Consider the following 25292-nt stretch of genomic DNA (forward strand, 5'->3'; position numbering starts at 1 on the left):
AAAATATCAGTCAAAACAGATTAATCTCATGGAGTTCGATTATGCGGAAAAAGAAAGTGCTGCAAATCAAGACCAACTTGCACTCATTAGAAATCTCTTACAACTAGGAGGTAGTAACAATGACTGATGCCAGAGTAAGATTATCTGCTAAGTTCCCTGGAAGCCACTAAATGAGAAATTCAACCAAGAAAAAAGTTCGCTGTAAGCACAAGGTTAAATTTGTAGGAATGCTAGATGTTCATCATGACAAAATGAAAGCTCATCATATATTCAGACAACTTGTTGATGGATAAACTTGCCACAGATTATCTACAACTACAGATGAAGTCAGAAGCAGTGAAATCAAAATCAGCAGATGTCTTAGCAGCTTGAGTAGAGCATCCTTGAAGATGAGAGATGATACCAAAAGAACAAGGTGTGAATGAACTGTGGCTGCTCCACCCTCAATAAATATATCTGCTTCCATCACATGCTTTCCTCCGATACCATTTAGGAGCAAAAAGAAGTTTAGCCACTAGAGTAAAGCTAATAAATTCCTTTGGCCAAGATTCAGTTTATGCAGTTATGTGTGATAGAAAGCATATTTACTACTGTATATGGCAAAGTCATTGGCAGACAAAATGCAACTTATTTGAATATTAAACAGATCAGGACTTGCATGTTTTAGTGAATACCCAAAGAGAATGACAAATCCCTTTACTTTAAAAATCTAGGATCAAGTTCAGAACAAAATGGGCTTTGGTGCTAGCAGGTATACATCCTCATTTATACACTACTCTAGCTTGGGATGTTACCGACAGACTTGAGGAGACAATGAGCAGCAAAGAAACACTACATCACATAAAGGAAACCACTGCTAAGCCTCTCTTCCAAGGAGTATTGCCCCCCAAAGCTGTAAGTTAATGCTGCAAAGCAGAGTAACAACACAGAAGAGCCTTTGCCAGACTACAGTACTGGGAGAAAAGACCAGACCTGCTGCCTAAAAGACATTAAAAAAAAAAAAGGAAAAAAAAAAAAAAGAAAAAGAAAAAGAAAAATACCACAGCTTCAATGCATGAAGAAAAAAGAAAAGGTCTGGCCAGATGCTTGTTCGCTTACATACCAAAATAATCCCAAGCTCGACTGGGTTCAATTTGATGCTCCACAATGATGTATCAGTGAGCCAAGGCAGTATAGGATACCTGCTCACTTTCAACTCCCCTGCAACAAAAATGTCTACTGTCAGTTCATTTAAAAATATGTTAATGTTGCGCAAAGCAGAGAGTTGAGAAAAGAAAGAAGAGTGCTCGCACAGTTATTACGCCTTATTCCCTCAGCACAAGGTAGATCACTAAACAACAAAACAACTTATGTAGAGTAACAACTTAAAAAGAAAATCCTGCTGGAACATCTCCAGCTAGGTTATCTGTACTACTAATGACAGGACTCTGGTCCAAAGACAGGTGTCATCAACACTAAACAGAGCTTGTAGAACAAGTTTAGTCATTAGCAATAGAGATGAGTTTTACAACACATACTGATAGTCTCATATGTCACAGAAGATATCAAGGTCTGAAAGATGCAAGAGAAGATCCAAAAGCTTCCAAGAATGTACTATGTGTGTTATTGTGTCCAATGATGGTTATTCTGCAGAGTCCCACAAACAAGTTATACCTCATCACAGTATAGGTCAAGGAATGGGAAGAAACATTCGTAGATCACTGAGAAAATACATGGCAAACATTATGAGTACTGTTTACAGGTTCCTCTTCCGAAGCTAAATGCAGAGCACCACAAACATTTATTTGTGTTTACTCTGTACTGCAAATAATGAATACAAAAATCTGCTACAGAGATATGCTCATGCTTTTAGGTTCAGCAATGATACATTCTTGTCCAAAATATCAGACATATAGAAAAGGACAAGATTTCCTGAGATTAACGTCTATCAACATGCCAGTTTTAAAAACCACAGATATCACCTCATGTACAACCATTAACTAATCTTACAGCAACATCAGAGCTCTCAAAAAAAAAACAACTATCTGCATCTACCCTAATCTAACACACTAACAGCTTGCAGAAACAAACCTGTACATGTTTTCAACTCTGCTTCAATCTCTTCCTTTGGTGCTCACCCACCTGTTTCTGCCTAATATTATATAAATATACTTCACATATTTAACATCCTTAAAATATTTTCAGACACTTCAACTGTATTTTTAAGAGAGTAAGGTTCTTGTGCAGTACTGACAGCTTGCCACAGACGTACCCCTTTCCCCACCGTTCAATACACCTAGAATCTTTCCTTACACGTAGTCCAGCATACATTAATTCCAAATACCTATTAACAGCTCCACGTAGAAAAAACTAAGGTTGGATCACAGCTCAACACTTCTTATTTTTCCTGCGTTTGACTTTCACCAAAATCCAAACTGTTTAAGAACACAAGCCACCCCGGATTAATCAGGGGATTATAGCTCACCCTCTTAAATGACTCTTCCCAGTGTTTTGCCCGATTTCAATAAGCAGTGCTCCAAAATCAGAAGTTTCATTTTCTTCTTAAATGGCTTTTTGGAACGGTTTCCTAAATTAACTTCCTTCTCCTGTCCATTCCTCCCAGAACATCTATTCTTTTAAATAATGTCTATTATTCATTCCATCAGAACATCATTTTTATTCAATTACAGCACATGTTAAGCAGTTACTACTAGAGATTTGAAGTTCGCAGCATAGATTTTGCTCCACTATTATTCGTAACTGAAGAAAATATTTCTATGCTTGGATCAGATGAGAGAGTTTTCCTGTATCTCCTCTTACTGGCCACTTTATGGAAAATAAGAAAGAAAATATTTAATGTACTGGTATGAAATCATAGAATGGTTTGGTTTGGAAGAGACCTAAAGGGTCATCTAGTACTCTAGTACCTCCCTGTCATGGGCAGGGACATCTTTCCTTAGATCAGATATAACTTACTGGGGATATTTACACTACTCACTGAAGGTTGATTTATGCTCAGAGGCATAAGAAATTCTCTTTGTTGGTAAAGTCCTCATGCATGAGAATCTCTAATCCCCTTAGAGAGAGCCTGCTATAGGCTATATGGAGTCAATGACACCTTGTTGTTAAATCTGGGTTAAACTGTTTTCTTTCACCTTTAAAGTTTCTTTCTTTGTAGTCTAATCAACATCTTTATTCCTGCATTTAGAAAGAGTTTAGAGAGAACTCCTGTTTGTTTCAGCTGACACACCTCTGAACTTTCCATTAAGGCAAAAACAGTTTCACAAGATACATTGTAAATCCTCAGGTACTGTCCCAGTATAACCAAGGAAGGGCTTAGCATGCCTGATCCTTCTAAGGTTAAAAAAATCCCAAACCCGACAAACACAAGCTCCACAATACTGCAGGTTCTTTTCCAAATCCTTAAAAAATTGAAAGCCAAAATCACCAGATTAATTTTTCTTTGCAAATCATTAAAAATTAATGAGACAGCACATCTTTTATCATTTAATGATTATATCATTTAGAAAATAATTTCTAAATAATTTATCCTACTTCCACAAAGGCCACAACTTTCTTTTTTTAATATTTATAACAATATTATGTGAAGAACAAACACTTATTTAATATAGTTAGCAATAAAAGTAAGTTGAATTTACAGTCCCACTAGGCCTAGACTCAGAAGTCAGGATTGAGAAGTACTAATACTGCAAGAACTGTTTATTTTTCATGAGTTCACTAATCACTATCTCCTCATTCTTGCAATTCTGGATGTGTTCAAGAGCAAAAATCATTAAGTAAAAGCATGGGCCTCCCGTACATTTTCTATTCTAATGAATTCAGAAGAAACCCAAGTTCAAAGTGCAAATTTTGGCCATCTGTCACTGAATTAATAGGAAAAAAAAAAAGAAACATTGAGTGGTAAAACAAAACTTACTCAGATACTTGTTCAGCAGTTGGCAAATCTACAGAAACTGAAAATAAAAATGAAAAAATGTAGTTAAAAACATTTTAAAATGTGGAAATACACAAGTACTCATTTTCAAATCTAAGCACATAAAGATAACAGAACTGGAAAAAGGACTGCTGTAACAAAGACATCCTCATGTAAGTATTTATATTTACGTGTACTCACCATTCTCTATAATAACTTGACAAGTATGAGTGTGGCTTTCACTCAGATGTGTGGCCATGCTATCTAAGCCAGAACCATCGGTCAGAAAATCGCAGTTAAGACATACTACAGTCACACCTCTAGAGAAGACAAAGTAAAAAGTACATATAAACATAACATACTTCTGGCTTTCTTAGCTTACAGCTACTGGATAGACTATACAGAAAAAATTGATTTTGCAACTATAGATGAGGCGACTCGCAGAAGTATTCTTACTTTTTATACTGCAACTAGCACCTGGAATTTTCAGTCATTGACTAGGACATCTCCATGCTTGATGTAGTACAAAGAATACCACTTTTGACAGAACTTTATCTGTAAAGTTTGAGTTTATTGGTTTTCCCACCTCCCTCTCCTTTCAGACTTTGCACATTGTGAATAATTGGAAAACAGAGTTGGAAATACTTTTTTCGAACTGCCTTGCGTTGAGAAAGAGGTCAACAAATTTGGACAAATTTTTGTTACAAAAGAGAACCTGGCTAGTAAAAGAGCTAGTATTTTCCCTTTTCTGCTCTAATTTGTGTAAGTGTAGAAATTCAAGAGGGTCTAATCTCATTTAATCAATTAACTTACTATTAAAAACTAAAAACATAATGTTCTGTAACTGAAAAAAGCTGAATTACCGTAGCTCTTCTGAATGCTTCTTGTAGATCCAAAATCTTTTACTTGGACGAGCACTGTGAAAACTAAATGTAAGAACACATTACCACTTAAACTAGCTTTCTGGAGTACATCTCCACATATCCCGTACGTACTGTACACAGTACTGCAATTTCTTTATGACAAGGCATAAAAATAGAATACTCAACTACTGACCTGAATTACTCTAAAAAAATAAATTAATGAAATTTTGTAGGCTTCTGAATCTCACCTCCAGCTCAAAACTGGTAAAATCAAAAACAAACAAAAAGCCCACATGGCTGTGTTCAAGAGCAGAAGAGACAAACAACCTCAAGAACATCTAGCATCTCTACTCCTTCTGAGTTATTTAGTAAATAATTAGTTTGGGAGGGACAAGACTTAGCTTTTTGGCATAGTACTGCCTGTACGTAGTTACATTACTTCCGTTCACATTTTAGGTCTGGAAGCACCATAGCTGAAGCTACACAGCAAAGCTATATGGTGAAGAAGCTTTACTGAATTCAAGCTCCCTGAAGAGATAGATTTAAATGAGATAAAAATCACATCTTCAGAAAACCTTAAGTTATTTCACATGCAGTTTAAGTATGTGCCAACACTGTACTCCCACATGAAACAAAAAGCAAGCAGCTGAGTACAAAGGCTGCTGCAGAAACATCCTCCCTGTAACTGCCTTCTTTCTCATCACCCCTTGTTCCTTAGGTGCTAGGGGCTGCAAGAGGTAAAGTAGGGGGGCAACAATCAAGACTGCATCAAGGAGAGAAATGACAGGAGACTGGCTTCCCAGAAAACATACAACAATCAATCATTATTTGTTAAGTTTGACCGAAATAATTATGAAAGATCTCACAGAAACTCGAAGCAAAAACAATGAACAAGAACACTGGATGTAGGCCCTCAACAAAAAGTGAAAATCCAACCTTACACATGCCCCTGTTGGTCCTATGACACAATTAAAAATTCAGTTAATACACACACATAACACACTTTATACGAATTTTGAAAGTATTTGATAACCCAATAAAAACTGCGCAGAGTTCTCACCTCATCATGTGATTCACGTAGGCTTTGCTACAGCTAGTATTATATCTGCATAAGCTACAGTGGACATATGTAGGAAAGTGGTTTGCAAAATCCTTTATTTCTGAGTAACACTCAATGCATTTGTGAGCTCCCAAACGATACCTAACAGTAACATGAAAAAGTTGATAGTTAACATCAACACTTTAGAACATAACTAGTTCAAACTTTTTGCTTTAAGTCTTTTAACAGTAAGAAACAAAGAAAGAAGAATTCAAAAAATGTATTAGTTAAATATTTATTATGGGATATGTTAGTACTTATGAAGAAAATGTTTTTTTTTCTTTAATTATTAACTTAACGTCCTTAATAAAAAAGTGCAAGTTAATATAAACATCTGTTATTGGGCATTTCTGTAAACAAGATCCTGCAGGTGAGAACCTCCAATTTCAGCTGCTAGCATTATCTTTCCATACTTCAGAAGGATTTCAAAGAAATGCTTCATTTGCCGCTATGAGCACAAGAGCATGTGGTTTTCCTGTCACCCAAAATCCTCTGCAAGCTTTGAAATATCTATAGATCAAGAATGTAATCCTGCTCTTCCCCAGTTTTGCTGGCTATTTTTGGATGTCTTAAAGAGCTATGTTTTGTGAGTATTGGCATCTTACTGAAATGGAGGCATCCATAACCTTTGTCAAAGACAACTACGAATTCATGCTAGGCAATGAAATTATATTCAAGTCCACAAAACACCCATTAAATTATTAACAAGGACTGCAAAAAACATTACACTGTAAATATAAAGAGAGCATTCTCTCCACAGTCTGCATTTACTTTGACTCTTTTGTTAGTTCCCCAAATTAAGGTACCTCCTAGGACAGACAAGACTTCACCTTTTGAATAATGGGTTCAAATAAATCCCTTCAGAAGCTGAAGGAGGAAAACAGTTTTCCCTCCATAAGAAAGCTTGCAAAGAACACCCCAACAGATGTATTCCCCCTCCAAAGGCCACTTTTAATGTAAATCTGCCTGGTGTACCAGTATTTAAATCATTTGGGGCTCTGTGCAGAGAAAGATTCTAAATTTAGAACAGAATACATGTCAGAGCCACACAGAATACATGCCAGCCAAAAAATTATGAAGAATGAAGGTTTCAAATTATAATCACAATACCAACACCTGGAAAGTTCATGAGTATGTGCTTTCTACAAAATGGAGTGGTTGAATGTTCTATATTGCTATATCGTGAGTTACTAAAAAATTAATGAAATGACCACTTATATTCAAAGCATACTTACATATATTTTAATGCTAATATTTTACCTTAGATTATGCAGTGCTGTATTTGTAACTTTTTTTTTTTTGCTGCTGCTGTTGGTCCATGCATTTTGCTTCTTCGATGTAGCTGATGGTTTTGATTTTGCTTTTGACTTATTTGTATTAGATCTGTTATGATTTCTAGTGGTTGTATTTTTAGCTTTAGGCGATAGCTGAAATGTGGATGTACTCGTACTAACAGAAGATCCTGACTGAAGAGATCCAAGAGATGCTCGAATAGTGACCTAGAAGTATGAAATTAAAAGTTTTTCCATTTAAACTATTCAAGTTCCCATTTCTGTTTACATCAAAGTTTGAGCTATTTTAGAAGAGAACTAACAATTTAACATAGCATATGAAATTCCCCTCAGCAAAGGTTGTCTCAAAAAAAGGTAAATACTGCTGACTAGAGTAAACTTAATCTCAACTGGATGCTAAACTTAATCAACTGGATGCTTAAAAAGTTTGTTTTTCTGGAAATAATTAGCCATGACAAAGAACACTGCTCTCTCTTCAGACCTGCAACTATCTACATCCTGTTCTCAAAACAAAACAAAACAAAACAAAACCAAAAACCAAACAACAAGAAGAAGAAGTAGCAGAAAAGAAACAGAAAGGTCTGAATAATAAGACCTGTTAGGAAGAATATCAAAAGAACCTATCAATTCCTGGATTTAAAAAAAAAAAAAATGTGTCTTATTACCTCATGATTAGCCAATCTATTTATTCCAGATAACTTTCTGAAGAATGAAACAGAACAGAATACGTATCACCAGGAGGAAACCATGAACTGTTCCTAACAATTCTTCCAAAAGGAAGTGATGTTTTAGTTTTAGAGGCAGCAGAAATTTCTTTGCTTTGGACAAGAAAGGAGAAAAGCATCTCCTTCTAATTTCGCCCCTTTCCCTACCAAGGCATTTTCTTCATTTGCCCCTCTACTTCTCCTTTACAAACACTTACCTTTGTTCCAGGAGGCAATCCTTCTAACTGTTTAGGTTTTCTAAATGTTCGGTGATGCTGAGTCTTGTGATCCATTTTTTCTTTGCAAGTCAAAAATTGCAGTCTGCACTTAGTGCAACGGTATATTCCTTTTTTCTTAAAGCAAAAAAATAAATATATAGTAAGCAGGAATGTTATGATAAACAAAACTATAGCCCTAGAATTTCTCAAGGAATGGTCATCTGATTTTTAAAAATCAACCTGATAAACTCTTAATAATATTGTACAAAGACAAGACAACTGTGTACACATGTAATATTATTATAAGAGGGAATCAGAGATTGACAGTTAAACTAAGTCAATGCAGTACGTCACAATCTTTTCTCTAGTTAAATCACTGACAGCCTTGCTATTAACTTCAAGAAAAGCAGAACATATCACTATGACTTGGTGAAGAAACCAAGTAGCAGAGAGATTCTTTCAAGAATATTCAGAGATTTTTAAACAGGGAACTTCTGTCATATAAAAACATGACAAAGTCTAACAATTCACTCAAAGACTTCTCAAAAGAAGAAGTTATAAGGCTTCATCCTTTATTAACTATTCTTATCCACTAAGGACTATACAAATCAGTTCTATTTGTTGTTGTTGTTTATTTTAGGGAGAGACTCATTTTATAATTATTTAGCATTTTTCAATTAAGGATAGAAAAATATCTGTTTACCTGATGCCTCATATAATGATGCATATACGGTGCTCCAATTTTTATTACTTTGAGGCAAAATGGGCACAGCAAATGTTTTGTATTTTCATGAACTGTCCTGAAATGTGTTTCTACATCAGAAAAAGCTGAGGATCTGTAGTTGCATACCTAAAATAAGAAGTTCGACTTTCATGTTAGAAGTTTATTGACAGTAGAGACAGTGTTTGGGGGGGGGGGGGGGGGGGGCGGTGTAATCTAAATACAAAACAGTCACTCTGAAATACCTGGCAAACATACGGCATTTCACCTGGCTTATGATTGTCCTTCATATGTTGCAAAAGAACTTGCTCTGTTTCAAAGGATAATTCACAGATTTTACAAATAGCTAGAAAAAGTGAAAAGCAAGAAAAATACATTAGAAAATTAGCCTGGGATCAAAAGTAAATCAATACATACATATATGTGAACAGTGAACTCTATAAAGGTAAAAGAATCTAACAATCTTTCTATTTTTTAGGTTAAACACTCTGCACAACTTCAGGAAGCCCATAGTGCAAGGCCCCTAAACAATATGAACTCTTGAAATCAGGGGCTTTCAATCATAAAAAAAGAGCCTGCCTCCACTCCCCATCCCCCAGCTTTTAGAAATATTTTTTCCAGATACATTGTTATGACATAAGTTGAATGACTGCCCAGATTCTATATTAAACCTCATGATTATTGCTCTTAACGTACAATACCTTTATTCTGAGGTTATTAACCATCAAAAGTCAGAAAATATCTGAAAATTCTAGGTCACAAAAAGGTTCAATGTGATATATAAGTCAACTTACTAGACGACTCATAAGGCGTGTGTGTACTTTCAATGTGGCACTGCAGCTGAAATGGGGTGGGAAACTGACGGTAACAGTGCTGGCAGGTGGTATGGCTTTCCCAGCTTTCACTGCTCTGCTTCTCAAGCTCTAAGTGATGCTTCATGTGGTTCATAAACCTTTGAATGATAGTGAACAGGTGCAAAAAGCCACATTTTAACACTATCCATGACATATCCCATGCAAAATGCACAAGAACCCTTAGAAAAACTGCTCGGAAAGCACTTCTCAATTTCAAGAAGTTAGAGCAGGAAGTGTTCATCTAAAACAAACAAACAAAAATCAATGAAGTTAAGCAAACTGACTATGCTGGAAATCACGTCTCAAAGCTAAAAAAGGTATCTTGACTATTACAAGGAATATGCAACATGTCTGAAACACGCTCTAAAACTAAGCAATCTATTGCATCTTTCATGTTTGTTTAGCCAAAATTCCAGTCTTGAAATACACAAACTGTCAAAGGCAACAGCAACAAAACATTCAGACCTCACCACCACTAGAGGCTCAAATCCACATTCTGGAGCAAGCAGAACTGTAGCTCTGCTAAAAGCTATTAAGCAGGAAGACTCATGTGCAACTAGGACCTTCACAGCTTTATCTGAAATTACCTCCATCCAGAACTGACAGCATTCCAAGACCTGCCTTTTTATAAATTATTTAGGTCTGAAGATACGTTACGAAGGGCAGTTATCAAAGAATGCCACTGTGCAGCTGATAACCAGGTTATCAGAAACTTGGTGGTACATCACTACTGAAAGTCACCACCTTTTCCTTATTAATATGTCCAACTATCTGCAGGAGGACCTACCTGAGAAGACTAAGCACTTCGCACATTGTTGGCAGGTCAGTTATCTGTGGAGCAATGAATTGCCAAAAGGACATGCTAGTTGCATAACCCACCACTGTTAACTTCATAAACTGTTCTATTTTGAATGGGCTTAATTTCAGTACAGCCAAAAGAGCTATTAAATGTAGGTCACATTCACAAAAGGAATACATTTCTCAAAGTGGTGACCTTGGAATTTAAAAAAAAAAAAGTACAGTTCCTTACTGTGATAAAGAGAATAGTTACTTGAGTTCAGATTTCTAATATAACATAGTTGCTTAAAAAGACCCAAAAAAAAAAAAAAAAAGAACTGAAAATATCCAGATACTTAGCAGAAGAAAGGAATTGACACCATTAAGTCATGGCAGTAAACTCTCTTGAACGTCTGACAACATCAAATTTCCTAACTACTTAAGATGAAATATTGGCAGTTTTACTCAGACACATACTTAAAGATTTACAGCAAGTCTAATGTTTGTAATTACAAGAAACATTTGTTTTGTTTAATAATATGGGTTTAATGTTAACATAACGCTGTTCATTTTAATCTGCAGACTGTGTCTTTTGAAAGAATAGTTCATTTTTCTTCAGTTTTACATTCTGCTACTTCAGCTTCCCTTGAAGAATGCATGTAAAAAAGTACAATGACCTTAACTTCCAAATGAACAATGACATGAGTTGGTCTACCCATTAAAACAGCTTACTGAAGCTTTCTGTGGCATTTGGAAGAAAAATTATTCCATCAAAATAACAGTTGTTACATAAGTAAACCACAAACTATTAGTCACTGGAAATCCCTAAAGAAAATTAACACTCACATCTACTGATATCACCATCAATCAGGATGGCAAGTTGTACAATACTTTGCTTGCCCTTTTCAACCCCAAATCCTACAGCTGCTCTCATTAAAACTAAACCATTTCCTTTAGACACCATTAAAACTCGTACTCTGATCAGTGAATCAGTTTAAAATATGGATGGACATGCACAGTAAAAACTAATTCAATTTCTGTTCAATTACCCAGTATTATCAGTTTTCAAGGAGCCAAAAATCTTTCTATGCCAAAGAGACAAATTGTGAATGTACGAAATTAATTGCTATAGGCTGTAAATTATTAAAACGTGTAGAAAGTGAATTCAAATACCTTATGTTATTTTTAAGAACTTTCAGACAGCTGAAGCACTTAAATGTTGTATGAGTCTTCTGCTCCTGTTGTACCTGCTGGGTATCACCTTCATGTTTCCCATAATAGAAGTCGTTAACTAACATAATCAATTTTCCTTTCTCAGATTCATTGATTTTGCTTGTTGTACTTGAACATTCTGTTTTGGCCACTCCAGGGAAGAAATTATCTATCATATCTGGACAACAATACTGAATAGAAAAGGGGAGATGAAGAGACAGACAAAGGTATCAGTTGCTCCGAACAAACTGCATCAACGACAACAGCATTTTAAAAACTGAAGCCACCTGCTAACTAGAGCTACGTGCGAAGCTCCATTTCCATTCTGTGTCACGCTAACTCCATGCAAATTCACATACGCTTTTTTAACTCTGAAATGATCTTTTGGTAGTGTTTAGATAAAATACAGTGCATTTTTAACACCGAAGAGGGATTATTCTCATAGTTTCATGTAAAATGAGTTTAAGATTCAAATCAGAATACAAACGTTGCCTAGTGGTTCCTTACTCATTAGAAAACTGTCTACTTAATTTAAATCTAACAAGAAAAAAAAATCAGCTTTTATGCAACTACTTTGTTGACAAGTGTAAGTTTACAGAGCACCTCATGGAATGTTTTATCTTTTACCTCTTTGGGGAGGACATTTATTAAAAACAGCATTATTTTTATTTCCAGCATTGTGAAAAATTCAGAAATCCTACATCACACAAGACACATTATTTATGTGTTTCTACCTAAAAGCATAGATAATGAATTGCTTAACCCAGAAGCTGTAATAATAAACTTAAAAAGTATGAACTACTTCATATAGAAAATGATATGAAATTTCCAACAGTGAACAAAATCAGAATGTTTCTGAACAGATCTCTCTCCAGCTGGACAACAGTTCTTATTATGCATTATTACTTTCTATAAGCCTACTGATACAGAGTTCATCTTCTAGTGTAGAAATGTAAGTCAGTACACTTATCCCCATATACTGTAAATTGACATGCAATTAAAAAAAAAAGTAAAGTCACTTTATTTAATTCACAGTTCTTTAATTCAGCTAGTATAGTAAGTACAAAAGCAATTTCTACAAACAGTGATTAGATAAAGATAAAACGATAAAACTTTTTTTTTTTTTTTAACTATTATTATTATGTATGCTTCTTAATTGTATTTTGAAGCTGAAGAAGACAGGCAGCACATGTGCCTCATTTCATTGGGAAAATATGGTCAAAAGCGGCAACATTTGGAGCTTCCCATCTCCATTCTTTATCTCTGTGACTACGAGGGCCCTGGCTGATTATAGCCAGCAGCCACACTATCTTCACATCAAAACATAGCACTCTTTTTCATAACCAACCAGAAGACCACATAAACTTATTACAAAGTTTATCAGCCCCAAAATACTTTACCTTCATATGATTTTTTAAAGGATCCATAAGATTGAAATGAATATTGCACTTTGGACAAGCTCGTGGAAAAGGTCCTCCATTTTTAATATTGCTTGATGTAGCATTAGTACCTGGAAAACATATTAAGATTCAGAATTCACAATCAAGAGTGACTAATTTATTATTGTTTATTATTCTAGCAAAACATGCTATTTGAAATAAAAACTATTTCAACCGATGTGGCTGTAGTGAACATACGCAAGGTTTTACAACCATCTTTTAAATACTGTTCTTAATTTCCAAAATCATTTTATTCAGTTTGATATAAACATATATAAAATCTTAGCAAATAACAAGGAAAAAATGGGAGAGGGTAATAGGAGCACAACAGAGACAAAACATTAATTCTGTTCCCCTAAGCCCCCAGACGAAACAGATTACGTGATTTCTTTTTTAAAGAGGTTTAATTTTAAAGAATTGTACAAAACTTTTTATGCCATGACCTGATCACCATCACATAGGGTTCAGATACCTGTTTTTGAAAGGAATTTCACCATCTCATTCTCAATAGTAAGACTATAGTTCTCTGGCAGTAGTTGTAACCCTGAGCCTATTCAGATGCATCATTCCTGTTGAGCAAAGGTGTCTTTGGAAAACCTGGACAATAAATCCTCTAAATAATTACTCTCTTATCAGTACAAATTAATACTTTTCAAGCAAATTAAAAACAAAAACCTTTGCGTTATCTTAAACTTCAATGAATAAAGCCAAGCTTCCAGTTTTCTCCTAACTGCCAAAAGACAGTGAGAGCTACTTTTCCAGGTCAAGTTCTCTTGCATTTACAAGTCATTCACAGATCTGGAGGACTCCATGCAGAATAAGCAGTTTAGAACAGATTAAACACAGGAGAAGTGTTAATATCTTCACTTCAGGGTCAAATGTACTGTGCCAGGGCTATGAAAAAATGTAATAAAAAATATACGCACAAATACATCCACCTTGTAACAAGGAAAAGTTTGGGTTAAGAGATGACCATGCAACTGCCTAATACATTTTGTCATTAAAATGATCTTGCATAATCCACAAGCTAGACAGAGATCAAGCAGTATTTTTCCATGAGGATAACACTACTGCTAAGAATCGTAATTAAGCAGAAAGTCCTTCAAATGAGTGGATGACCATGCAAGAGATTTACCACAAAACAGTGTTGCAAGTCTTCAGCATTAAAGTTTGTAAAACATTTTGACAAGTTTGCTGAGGGCAAATTAATTTTGGAATGTTCTGCAGCAAAATGTAATGTTCTGTGGTGCCTCATTGCTGGATTTTGTGACATTTGAAATTTGTATGGGATCATGGAACTGCCTAGAGACAAACTCAAAAAAATGGGTTCTCAGTAACTATGATCATCTATTCCTTTGTTACTGAATTTAGTAATATCCTCTGGTTATCTTTTGTACGCTGCAAGCTGCAGCACAGTATCTGTTTTGCAGCACAGTATCTGTTTTACCCACCACAGGGTGTAGGAATTCTTTTTTCCCAGCAATATTCTGGGTTATAGCTACTTCCTGCTGGTTGCTAAGGAAGAGAACAGCTGCAAATGGGACGTCAAAAAAAAAGTATTCTAAGCAATTTAATCATAATGTGGGTAGCTTCTCTTTTTAATATTATAGGAAAGAGTATGTGGCTGGAAATATCTCAAAGTCAATAAGAAGTTCCGGTCTATTATAATCAGCTGGAAAGCACCTTTTGGCTCAGGAGGAAACGTGCCTGATTACTAATATGCTGAAACAGCCAGACTACCTTTCTACTTGTAGGGAGGGGAAGTTCATTCAGAGCAACCTGAAACTTAAATTCCCCTGCTCCTTTCCTACTACTATTTTAAACCGTATCAAAATCACCACTGCAAAAGAAAGGTCGGAACTGCAAAAACCACTTTGCAATAGTTATTCCAAATACCGGCATCACAGAATTTAGGAGGGATGTGTAGAGGTGTTTTTCTCCAGCCTCCCACTCAAAGCACATGCAACCCCATCAGCATGCTCAGAGCCATCCAGTTGATTTCTCAGTAACTCCAAGGACAGAGATTCCATAGTCCAAGTCCCTCATCTTGCATTCCTAAAGTTAATTGTTTTCATCCTTTTAACTAATCTTTTAAATACTTGATAAATTCAGCAGTCACAAAATTCTTTCAAACTTGATCTTTAGTTGGTTAAGTTTCAACCCCATTAAGTTGTTTGAGCTAAAAAAATCAGATGAGTTCAGGGGCATTTGTTTTGAATGTCCGTTTTCACAGCTACTGAACAACTCAACTAGTCTCCACTTCACTGAAGTCAAACATCCGAACAAGGAAGGCCAGAAGTTTGAATATGCAGTAACTTAGGTTGAATTAATTTGTAAAGGTATATAAATTCTTGCACTGAAAGGTTTGTCTTTATTTTTTATTTATTGTAAGGCAGAACAATTACTTATTTACATTGCCTTAACAGCATTAAGAATAATGATCAACTTAAACATTGCAAGAGTGCTAGCTTTCTCCATGAGCCAGACGCATGGATGGACAGCTAGACCATTGGATCTACCCTACCTTTTGAAGATACATTTTGTGATGGTGTTACTGTTGGAGAGTTAACTGTAGGTGAAACATCTGAATTGCTTCCAGCACCAACCTCATTAGGCTTGGCCTTTTTTGGAGTTACACTGTTGCCTTCAGAAGTAGCAGGACGCTTAGATACAAAAACACTCTCATTCAGACCTAGTGGTTTAAATTAAAAAACCTCAGTTTTTTTCCATAGTAGATTACAAACACATTACTGATGCCTATACTTTAAAAGATGGGCAAGTCCAAATACAGCAGTTAAGATTTCCCTAACATCATAATCCATGCAGAAGTTAAGAAAACTATATCCGACTCAGAATTTTCTCAGACAGTGGAGAAGAAAAGGGTAAAGGTGAAAGATACACAGCCCCATCTGTAAAACCAAGTAAAATATACTGTGACCAACTGAATTTTTTGGCCTGCTTTTCATATCTTGACCCAGACTCATCTCAAACAGATTCTTAACTCTGTAAAACATTTTGAGACTTCAGTTTGTATGCGAAACACTACCCAAAATTAAAATGGTGTTGTAATTTCTAATAAGCAATCATGGTATGCCTATTTTGCTCTATTCTGATGAAGACGCTGATTCACTAATTGTTTGCAGTACTTCTAAAAATAAATAAAACACTATAAACAACTCTGAAATTCAGAGTTTCAGTGCCTAATAAACTGGTCCTTCAGTATTTGTCTCTCTCTTGTCCTGAAACCAACATCTCTGTTACTGTAAAATTATCCTTCGATTGGAGAATCATTCAACTGATACAATCTTGATACAGAGCTCAATCTTCAACTAGACCTGAAGCACAGCTGCATACCAGTAATTCTGAGGTGACAGCACAGATGGCAGACAGCTTTTACAGTATGATGATCTATGAGGAGGCCAAGACTTGCAGAAAATAACTCCCAAACACAATGATATCAAGAAAGGACATTCTTGTACATTTCCCTCCCAGCCATCTAACTGCTCCAATGACTTCTTTGGGTGTAATAAAAAATGAACTACTATCTTTAAAAGCCTTTCCAATGATCAGAGATAACTTGTGTTACATAAAATTATTCAAACTACTATGAAAAAATAAAAACCAAGCCACTGGTTCACCTCCAAGTCGTGTTTATCCTGTATTAGCTATCTACAGCTAGCAAACAGTCTCCCTGTTCAATCCAAAGAATCTCAGCAGGGAATGCTGGCATTTGAGCATTTGGACATTTACCACATTATGCCTCATATACAGGAAAACGTAATTCACTTGTTATATATGCATTTAATGATCCTAGTATTCTCCTTCTGAACATACCCTTCCATAATAACCACTTCTTCCTGACATAAATGAAGATACTAAGCTCAAATATCTCAGCCTGTGCATTGTTTCCCAAAGACAACGCATACACAAAATAAACAGGTCATGTGCTAGATGACACTACTTCCTAGATGTTGTTTGTTTTACATTTACTTATCCTTGATCACAAAAAGTTTTCATACAACTGGTATAACTTTTGAATTCTGCATCACTGAGGCCATTCGAGCACCAGGCCATCAACCCACAGCAGGCACAATTTAATAAAATATAATTACATATCTGTGTTGTGTAAGAAGGGACTGGGTTAAGACAGAAGGTCTGATTTTATAAGAATCTTCAGTAAAATACTTAATTTTACTAAGGAAAACCTGATATATAAAAAAGACAATCTTTACAGGTTAACAAAATTGGTAATATTTGAAATTTAATAAGCTTGACATATCTGTGACACACAAAAAAATTGAATTTCGTTTTCTATATTCATACAGGTAAGGATTCTTACCTTGGTTTATACACCTCTGATCTAATAAATTTCCTCTTTCAGAAAAGTGATAACACTAGGAGAACATACATACATTTGCATTTGAATTCCGCTGTTTGTTCATTAGAAATATTTTAAGACATATTGTGAAAAATAAACAAAACTATTTTAAATATTATTTAATATCTAGCCTATGCAAAGCAGTCCCTGTTCTGACTGATTTGTCTTTTCAACTTGCCTCTCTAGGCTGGTGCATTGACACCAAATTTCCTCAGATCACTGATGCTCCAGGCTAGTTTGTCCAATGCTCCACCCAACATACCACAAGCTGAAATTGTCAGGGACTCCAGGTACTGGAGCCCAGAGCACACAGTTGCTGTTTGGTTTTGCAGTTTGCTTATGAAGTCTATTACCTTCACTTCACGCTACTAGTAAATACTTCTGTAACTATTTTGTAGTTATTATGAAACAGTTGCCTATTAACATACACACAGCATCACTGTATATGATATCGAGAATTACTGCAAAAAGAAGCCACAATACGGTAAAATATATTAAAAATGGTAACCTTGAATAGAGGTGGTTTATGTAATGTGATAAATCACATCAAATTCACAGAATCGGGACATAAAAGCCTTCTCAGACCTGTCCCTCACCAACACTTTCATTAACCTAGTGATATGAATGGATGCATACACTTCAGACAGCTCTTGAATACCACAGAACAGTTTTTCTGTTGGTTATGGCATTTTCTGGTTTCTCCAAGTGCGTAGTTTCACATACATCCCCAGTGCCCATCCAACACCCAGGTACGAGCTATCAGTACAGTTTAACTTCTCACCACTGTTTAGCAGCCTAGCAAAAAGGTTGGTTAGTGTCTGTCAGCAATTCCTCATTTGCCTGGTTCACACACCTCAGAAACAAACATTTATGCTATGTTGAGCTAAAAGCTGTGTATTCTTCAGTGACTCCACATGCAGAGGTTAAACTACTCTGCAGAGAGTACCACAGGCTGGTTCCCACTAAGGCTGCACTTTGAAATACCATATTCCAGAATGCTTTGTGCCAGCAGTGCTGCCCGTGAATTAGAGGAAGCACAACGCCAACACAGGCAAGTAGGCATCGGCACATACAACCAAACCAAATGTAAGAGCCTTACGTGACCTTACCACGCCAGCCAAACCACAAAACACACAGATACTTCTTGGGAAATTAAGTTAAACATTACATTAGCCTCCTGTGTCACACAGGAATGAAAGAGACACAACTTTGAACCAGAAATAATAAACCTTTTCATCTATTTTCTCTGTTGTGTATCTTACTGAAATATACAGACTAAGTATGGTATATTACTTTGAATTACAGTCCTTGATGCCTTTGAGTACATCATTTTTCCTGATAAGAGCCTAATATAAGTAATTGTTAAATATGCAAGCAGGTGTCATGAATTAGAAAAATAAAATTAAATACCTGTGGCTTTGGAGAACTAGGGTTGAATACTGAACCATTTGCAATAAATAAAAGCCTCGTTTGCTTTACAAAAAGCTATTTATTCCACTAAGACAAGAATCAGATCACAGAATAGACACATGCAAAGAAATACACTACCTTCATTGATCAGTAGCTGCAGTGAATGCCTTAGCTAGAGATGCAAAATCATCATACCAAGCAACAGAAGAAGCTACCAGTCATTCTGTTTTACTTTTAGTATGACCTGTTAAGCCATTCATTATAGATAGCCTGTTACCTTATGGAAGAATCAGAAGCGTTTGTCATCTGTAACTTACAGACTGAATCCTAGGATTCTGTTCAGTTACTAGAGAAGTGCAATCCTTCACAAAAAAAGGGAAAGTTTCAAGTTACAGCCTGTTTAAGATTGAATACACTGCATGCTTCAATTCTATTCCACCTGCTATGAAAAAAGGGGGTTGGTTGGTTGGTTGTGTTTAGATAGGTTAAATAGTTTCTGTTGAAATATGGTTTAGCTAGATGAAAAAAAAAATTAGTTGTCAAACTGCAGTCTTTTCCTTCCCCCTCCTTTTTGCACAGGATCCTTTTGATCCCATTTACTCCAACTGCTATATTTAGCAGTCAGGAAACCAAGACCATCATCATTGGGAATCCACTCAGCAGACTCAGGAAGTTCTTCTGGCACTGTTCCACAGCCCCTCTCTTGCTAACAGCCGCTTCTATTCATGCTAGTCGAAGAGTGCTGGATATACAGAAAATGAGCCTTTAACTGTCAAAAAAAATTGTAGCGTATCTGGCAATATTTTTTTTTTTCCATCTAAATGACCATTACAAGACATCAGTTGATATTACAGTCAGTCTAATGCAATGAAAAGCAAAGTCTGACAACACAAGGCTCTGAAGTTTAATTCATCAAACATTATATAGTGTTATGTACAGGGGGAAGAAAAAAAAGTAGCTATACTATATTCTAAAAATCCTATTTAAAATTATAACCCAAAGGTCTGCACTACAGTTAAATGACATTACGCTGTTTCTTTCTCTTATCAACTACTACAGTTATACCCACCTGTTACATTCACTGATGGCCCAGTCTGGTACTGTGGAACTCCCGAGTTCTCTCTCACACCAAACAGTATACCAGATGTATTATCTGGTGCAGCTGGTGGAGAATCCATAATATAATCCTAATAAGATATTTTCAAGAGGGAAAAGAAATTTGAGGTTTAACATTTTTTTACTTGCAGGCTTCAAAGGGTTTATCTTAAAAACATACGACGGCTTACAAGTACTCATAAGTACTCATCTCTAAACCAAGTTCATTACAATCTCCCCCAAATAGTTTCTTTTGACATTTTAAGAAGTTTGCAACTCTTATCAGTGGTTAATTTAGTCATAGCTGTATATCCAAAAAAAAAAACAACCATATGACCCAAGAAAGCCCATTTTATGAAGTATTACTAGGACTATGTGAATTGCTAATTGTAATTACTTTTGTTCAAAAGTCTGATGATGTTGCAAATTACACTTGAATTGTTCTGACAACTGTAGAGCCTTCCTCCTTCAATACAAGCTTAGACATTTGCCTGTTACTCTTGTGTAACAGCTACTACCTGCATTTTAAAAGAACAGAAAACAGAACTGAAAGTAGCACAAACTTGCTGTGAGCAGAAGCCTCTTAAAGATGAGATTACACCAGTCGAATACTATGAAGTGATCAAGCTTTAATGAAAGTAAGGAAGTATCTACAACATGGTGACTGTGAATGGCACTCAAACTTATGGTATCACTAAGGGATATTTGTTTTTCTTTTATGTAGGATAATTTATAAGAGATTTCTTGAAATAATACAGTTTAACTCCCTTTTCAAAGCACAGCTAACCTAAAAGTTGGTTTGTGTTTCTCAGCACCTTGATGCTTTTGAGCATCTCCAAATACAGGTATACTTTTACCCTTCAACTTAAAAGGTTTGCCCTTTGCTACTACCATAACCTAAAAAATGAAACAGAGTCTACATTTCTCAGCTGCAACACAGAAAACTTATACCTAAACACTTTCATTGATCACCTAACAGGTAACGTTTAGAGTGAAGGAAACATCAAATTTAGTTCTTATTAACATTCAAATTTAGAGGCTGTGGTAGGTGAAAAACACACTTGCCAAGATCATTAATATTGCTCACATCTCTGTTCATACTAACTAAACCAATTTGGAACACAAAATATTTTCAGCAATAGCAATAATCAGTTAAGAAAAACCTTATGGTAGAATTGCATTAAATCTCCATGTTGAGGTATAAATGGCAAAATGTTGGCACTTCATCTTTCTACTCTGAAATAGCGCAATTAGTTACATTAACTTGGTCAAGCTGTACTGTGAAACAAAAGACTAGACAGAATTAGCCCCACTTTCTTAAAACATGATCACCTAACACTCATACACACACTTTGTCATCAATGTATCCATGAGACAAAGGCCACAATGCTTTTTGCTGTAAAGTTAAGTCTCTTAATATGCTTCCCACTCCACTAAGTCAGCACAATTGTAGAAACACCCTGGTAGAAGCTGTTACCTTTTTAACTACCGCCATTGTGACTAAACTTGATGGTGACAAGTCCAAAGGCAGTGCACAAATACACAGACAGGTATGATAATTTGTTTTAGGACTCTTAAGTACCAGAAAAGATTGGAACAAAGCAAGAGCTTTTTCTTCCCACCCTGTTTTTGTTGTAGAGCTCTGAAACAAAGACCCTGCAGGGCCCTAATGAAAACACAGAGCTGTTCTTCTGGAGCAATCGAATTCAATCTAAGTAAGTTAAGCAAAGGTGTAGCTGTTGAAATCATGATAATGCTAAAAACATTAACTACTAAATTTCTTTGCCGTATTTGTTACAAGTAAAAACTATGAGCAGGAGTCCTACCCAGAGCAGGTTTTACTGTATCCACGATGGCTTCAGACTAGCCAGTGAAATTACAAGTGAAGCCCTTAACCTGCAAACCCCAGTTCTGAAGCAACTAATGCTCAGGTGGTAAGCCTGTTGCAGGCTCCTGGGGTGGAGGACTTTGCACACCACCACTTTAAATATGACCAATACAATACATATACACAAAATCTGCCACTCTTACTACTTTGCAGTTTGTTTTTAAGTGCTGATACCATTTCAGCTTTCTTCAATACACTAGGTATTTCGATGGCATGTGTACACCTCCCCAGTATATACTAAACTCATCTGGTGAGCAAGAAAGTAAAAGCCTGGAAATTCAGTCTCTTTTTTTTCTCAATGTCCCCTTCTGTTTAAAACTATTCTTTTCACATAATTTGGTTCTGTTGTTTTACATACAATAAAATAAAAAAAAAAATCATGCTTTAGAAAGCAAAAACATTTTAAATAATTAAATAGAGCAGCTTTACCATGTCAATGAAAAAAAATCAACCAAAATTAACTAAATTAACATATTAACTAAATTAACGCATACAGGTGCTCTCACATGTAGAAAGTCTAAATCCAACAACATTATAAATGAAGTTCCGAGGGCTCAAGTAAAGAAAAAAAAAACAACATTGTCACTCTGTTTTTCAGAAGAAGACCAGTAACAATTTTAGACTCCATGTGCATGCTGGGTTTCCTAACTGTAGAAACCGACACGCCAATCTGTAACCAAATCCACATAGAACAGGAATGATGCATGGTACTGGACCTTTGCTCTTTCAAAATTTAACTAGGAAGAACTGAAACCTGAATCACACTCAGGCTGAGGAATGTGCCTAGCCATTATGGGAAAGATGGACAGAAGTGGCTAGGGCTTACTGGAAGGCATTCTGAATGCTGAGTCATAGAAAATCCTCATCGCTGAGAATGAATGAGCCTTAAAGAAGAAGATAACCTTACGGTATCATACAACAGCAGTAGCTCTGAATTAATTAGGACTGGTGTAGACAGTACCACCAAAGCCAAATTCAATTTAGAATTTCTGGAACTGATTTAAAATAGAACAAGAACACAAAACAGAAGAATCAGGTTGGGAAGAAACAGAAAAGGTGTGAATGAAAGTGTCATATAAAGCCCAAGGTAGAAAAACATTAATATAAAGCAGTGGTCCCCAGAGAAGGAAGACTAGATAACGGGGAAAAAAATACCCAAAGCTTAAGGAGCTCTTGAATGAAGACAATTCTAGCCAAGGACACGAACCAAAATAAAAGTAGCATACATATGACACTAAGAAGAGCAGATGACGGTTGTGTCAGGAGTGATATTAAAAAACACAGAACATTGCCCAAGAACCTGAACTACAGTACCTCATTAAAAATAAAAGCACAACAATCAAGCCTTCTTCCCCCCTGCCCCCAAAGTATGGTTTAATCAAGTGGCTGAACAGTACAAGGATAAGGAAGCAAACTATCCTAAATAAGGCTGAAAGTGGAAATATTAATCTGAATCTGGAAGAGTTAAGTTGAAGAGATGGAAGAGTCACCTTCAGTATGTTCTAAGCAAGGAAGAAAACCACCATCAGAACAGTCTTCCTAACAGTACTCAAGAATAACATCTTAAGAACACCTAAAAAATTAAAGAGCTTGTGAAAGCCATGATCAAAATGCCAACACTGAAAAGAAACCATACAATATGAGACGGTCTCAATTGTGTAAGTTTTAAGAGACCACAGAACATATATGCACTGGGCATCCCACAAAAGGATGCTCTGCTTTGTAAAGCACATTGATCTAACTTGGAATAAAGACAGAACAGCCTAATACATAGTTACAGACCCTTTCCTACATCATGCACCTTGAAAGCTGCATTTCTAGCCGCGACTGCTTTACATAGGTGTATCTCTCTCTACCAGTAACAAGAACAACCTGCAAGTTTTGGCAAAGTAAAAGAAATTGTCTAAGTCAACTTTGACGTTCCTGTTGCAAGCAAACTTGATAAATGAGAAAGAACTTTCAACAAAAAGAAGTGCTGTGTGTATACCATCTTTAACCTTCAGAAGACATTACCATCATGCGAGTTACATCCCACTTACATATACGTTTTGCAGCTCAGCTTTCCTAGGTCTGCTTACTCAAAGGTTTCCTAATAAAACCATTTTAGAGGCCACTAGCAGCTTTATCTATTAGAGCAGAAACACAGAATTTATATGTGAGAGAAGTATGGGAGGAAGCTGTCTCATGCAACAGAGATTCTGCAAGACATCCTAACATCCTTTTGAAGGATTTGAAAAAGCATACTACATCATGAGTAAACCTTCATAAAACTCACAGACTTGGAATATGTGTATACATTAGGTGAAATAGCAGACTTTTCTGTATTAACTCAGGCTGCTTTATAAAGACAAATTTAAGAGGACTTTAGAGCCAACCTGCATGTCCTACTGACATCTGGCCTTCTAATTATATCACTGTTTTAGGCCTTCATACATGCCACGACAGACTAATTTAATTAACATGTTTCACTAGACGTGCCCAAAAAGTTCTCTTTGCAAATTGTCAATCAACTCCTGAAGACTCTACATTGGAAAGTACGCGTTCCTTCCTAACAAATCTGCCAGAGATCCGGCTATGAAGGCAACAATTCCATTGTAGTTTTTCTGAAAATCCAGCACCACCAATGATTTAGCCACAAATCATAAGAAGAGTAATTCTCATGTTCTACCAGTCTTATTCATACTGATTTCCTTGTTCAGTAAAAGCAGAATACATGAAGACTGAAAGATTTTCATTTATACTTAAAGACTGGCAGCTAGGACAACTGCAGGTCTGTAAATTTGCATGGATTGTGGAGATGGTGCCCACTTCATTTTAGCCTGACAGTAGCAGTTATATAGTAGTCACATTGCCTAGACATTGCCTTTTCACACCATAGTTTACCTCACACAAACATAGAATGTCGATCTTCACTCTCTCTCTCTCACAAGCATCCAACAGGTAAGGCAAAAAAGCCAGCATCTAACTTGACTCCCTCAAGTTCTGAGGGAATCCTGAGGTTCCCTGGCTCTCCCTGAAGATCTACAATATATGACTTGTGTACCTAATTCCCTTGGGCTTTTAAGAAAAAGCAAGTATCTTGTTAGAGCCTTCCAGCTACTCACCCTACAGCTTATGGCTGCTTGCACCCCCGTTCTTATACCACAGTTTCACTACAGCTGCCAAGTGAACCAAGAAGCTACCACAACAGCATTCTCTCAAGCAGCCATACCCCAAGAGAGCCATTGTAAAAATCACATGGGAAAATCTAAACACCAAATGCAAGTCACTGCAAAATGAAATTAATTCACCAATATGAAGGATCCGTCTCTAAGAAAAGAATGCATCTCTGTAAAACTTACAGAATGGGATTTTGCATCATTTCTCCATATAAGCTAAACAAATTACCTAAACCACATCAATCTATGCTTAAGATTTTTCATTTAATTC

The 25292-nt window shown here is 36.1% G+C and overlaps 1 protein-coding gene across 3 annotated transcripts in view; it reads right to left on the reverse strand.

Annotated features, from left to right (window-relative positions):
- Positions 1-25292, reverse strand: part of ZNF280D (zinc finger protein 280D) — a 51625-nt gene that overhangs the window by 15917 nt on the left and 10416 nt on the right. For all 3 annotated transcript variants that reach the window (XM_084293352.1, XM_084293351.1, XM_084293353.1), the window contains 12 exons: positions 19950-20067; positions 13054-13163; positions 11615-11844; positions 9605-9762; positions 9056-9156; positions 8793-8939; positions 8090-8224; positions 7136-7374; positions 5837-5977; positions 4777-4839; positions 4115-4233; positions 3917-3953 (listed from right to left, as the gene is read on the reverse strand). In XM_084293352.1, coding sequence (XP_084149478.1) covers positions 3917-3953; positions 4115-4233; positions 4777-4839; positions 5837-5977; positions 7136-7374; positions 8090-8224; positions 8793-8939; positions 9056-9156; positions 9605-9762; positions 11615-11844; positions 13054-13163; positions 19950-20067 — 1598 coding nt within the window. The remainder of the gene's footprint in view (positions 1-3916; positions 3954-4114; positions 4234-4776; positions 4840-5836; positions 5978-7135; positions 7375-8089; positions 8225-8792; positions 8940-9055; positions 9157-9604; positions 9763-11614; positions 11845-13053; positions 13164-19949; positions 20068-25292) is intronic.

Source organism: Netta rufina (genome assembly GCF_964035555.1).
Source record: "Netta rufina genome assembly, chromosome: 11".
Classification (NCBI taxonomy): domain Eukaryota; kingdom Metazoa; phylum Chordata; class Aves; order Anseriformes; family Anatidae; genus Netta; species Netta rufina.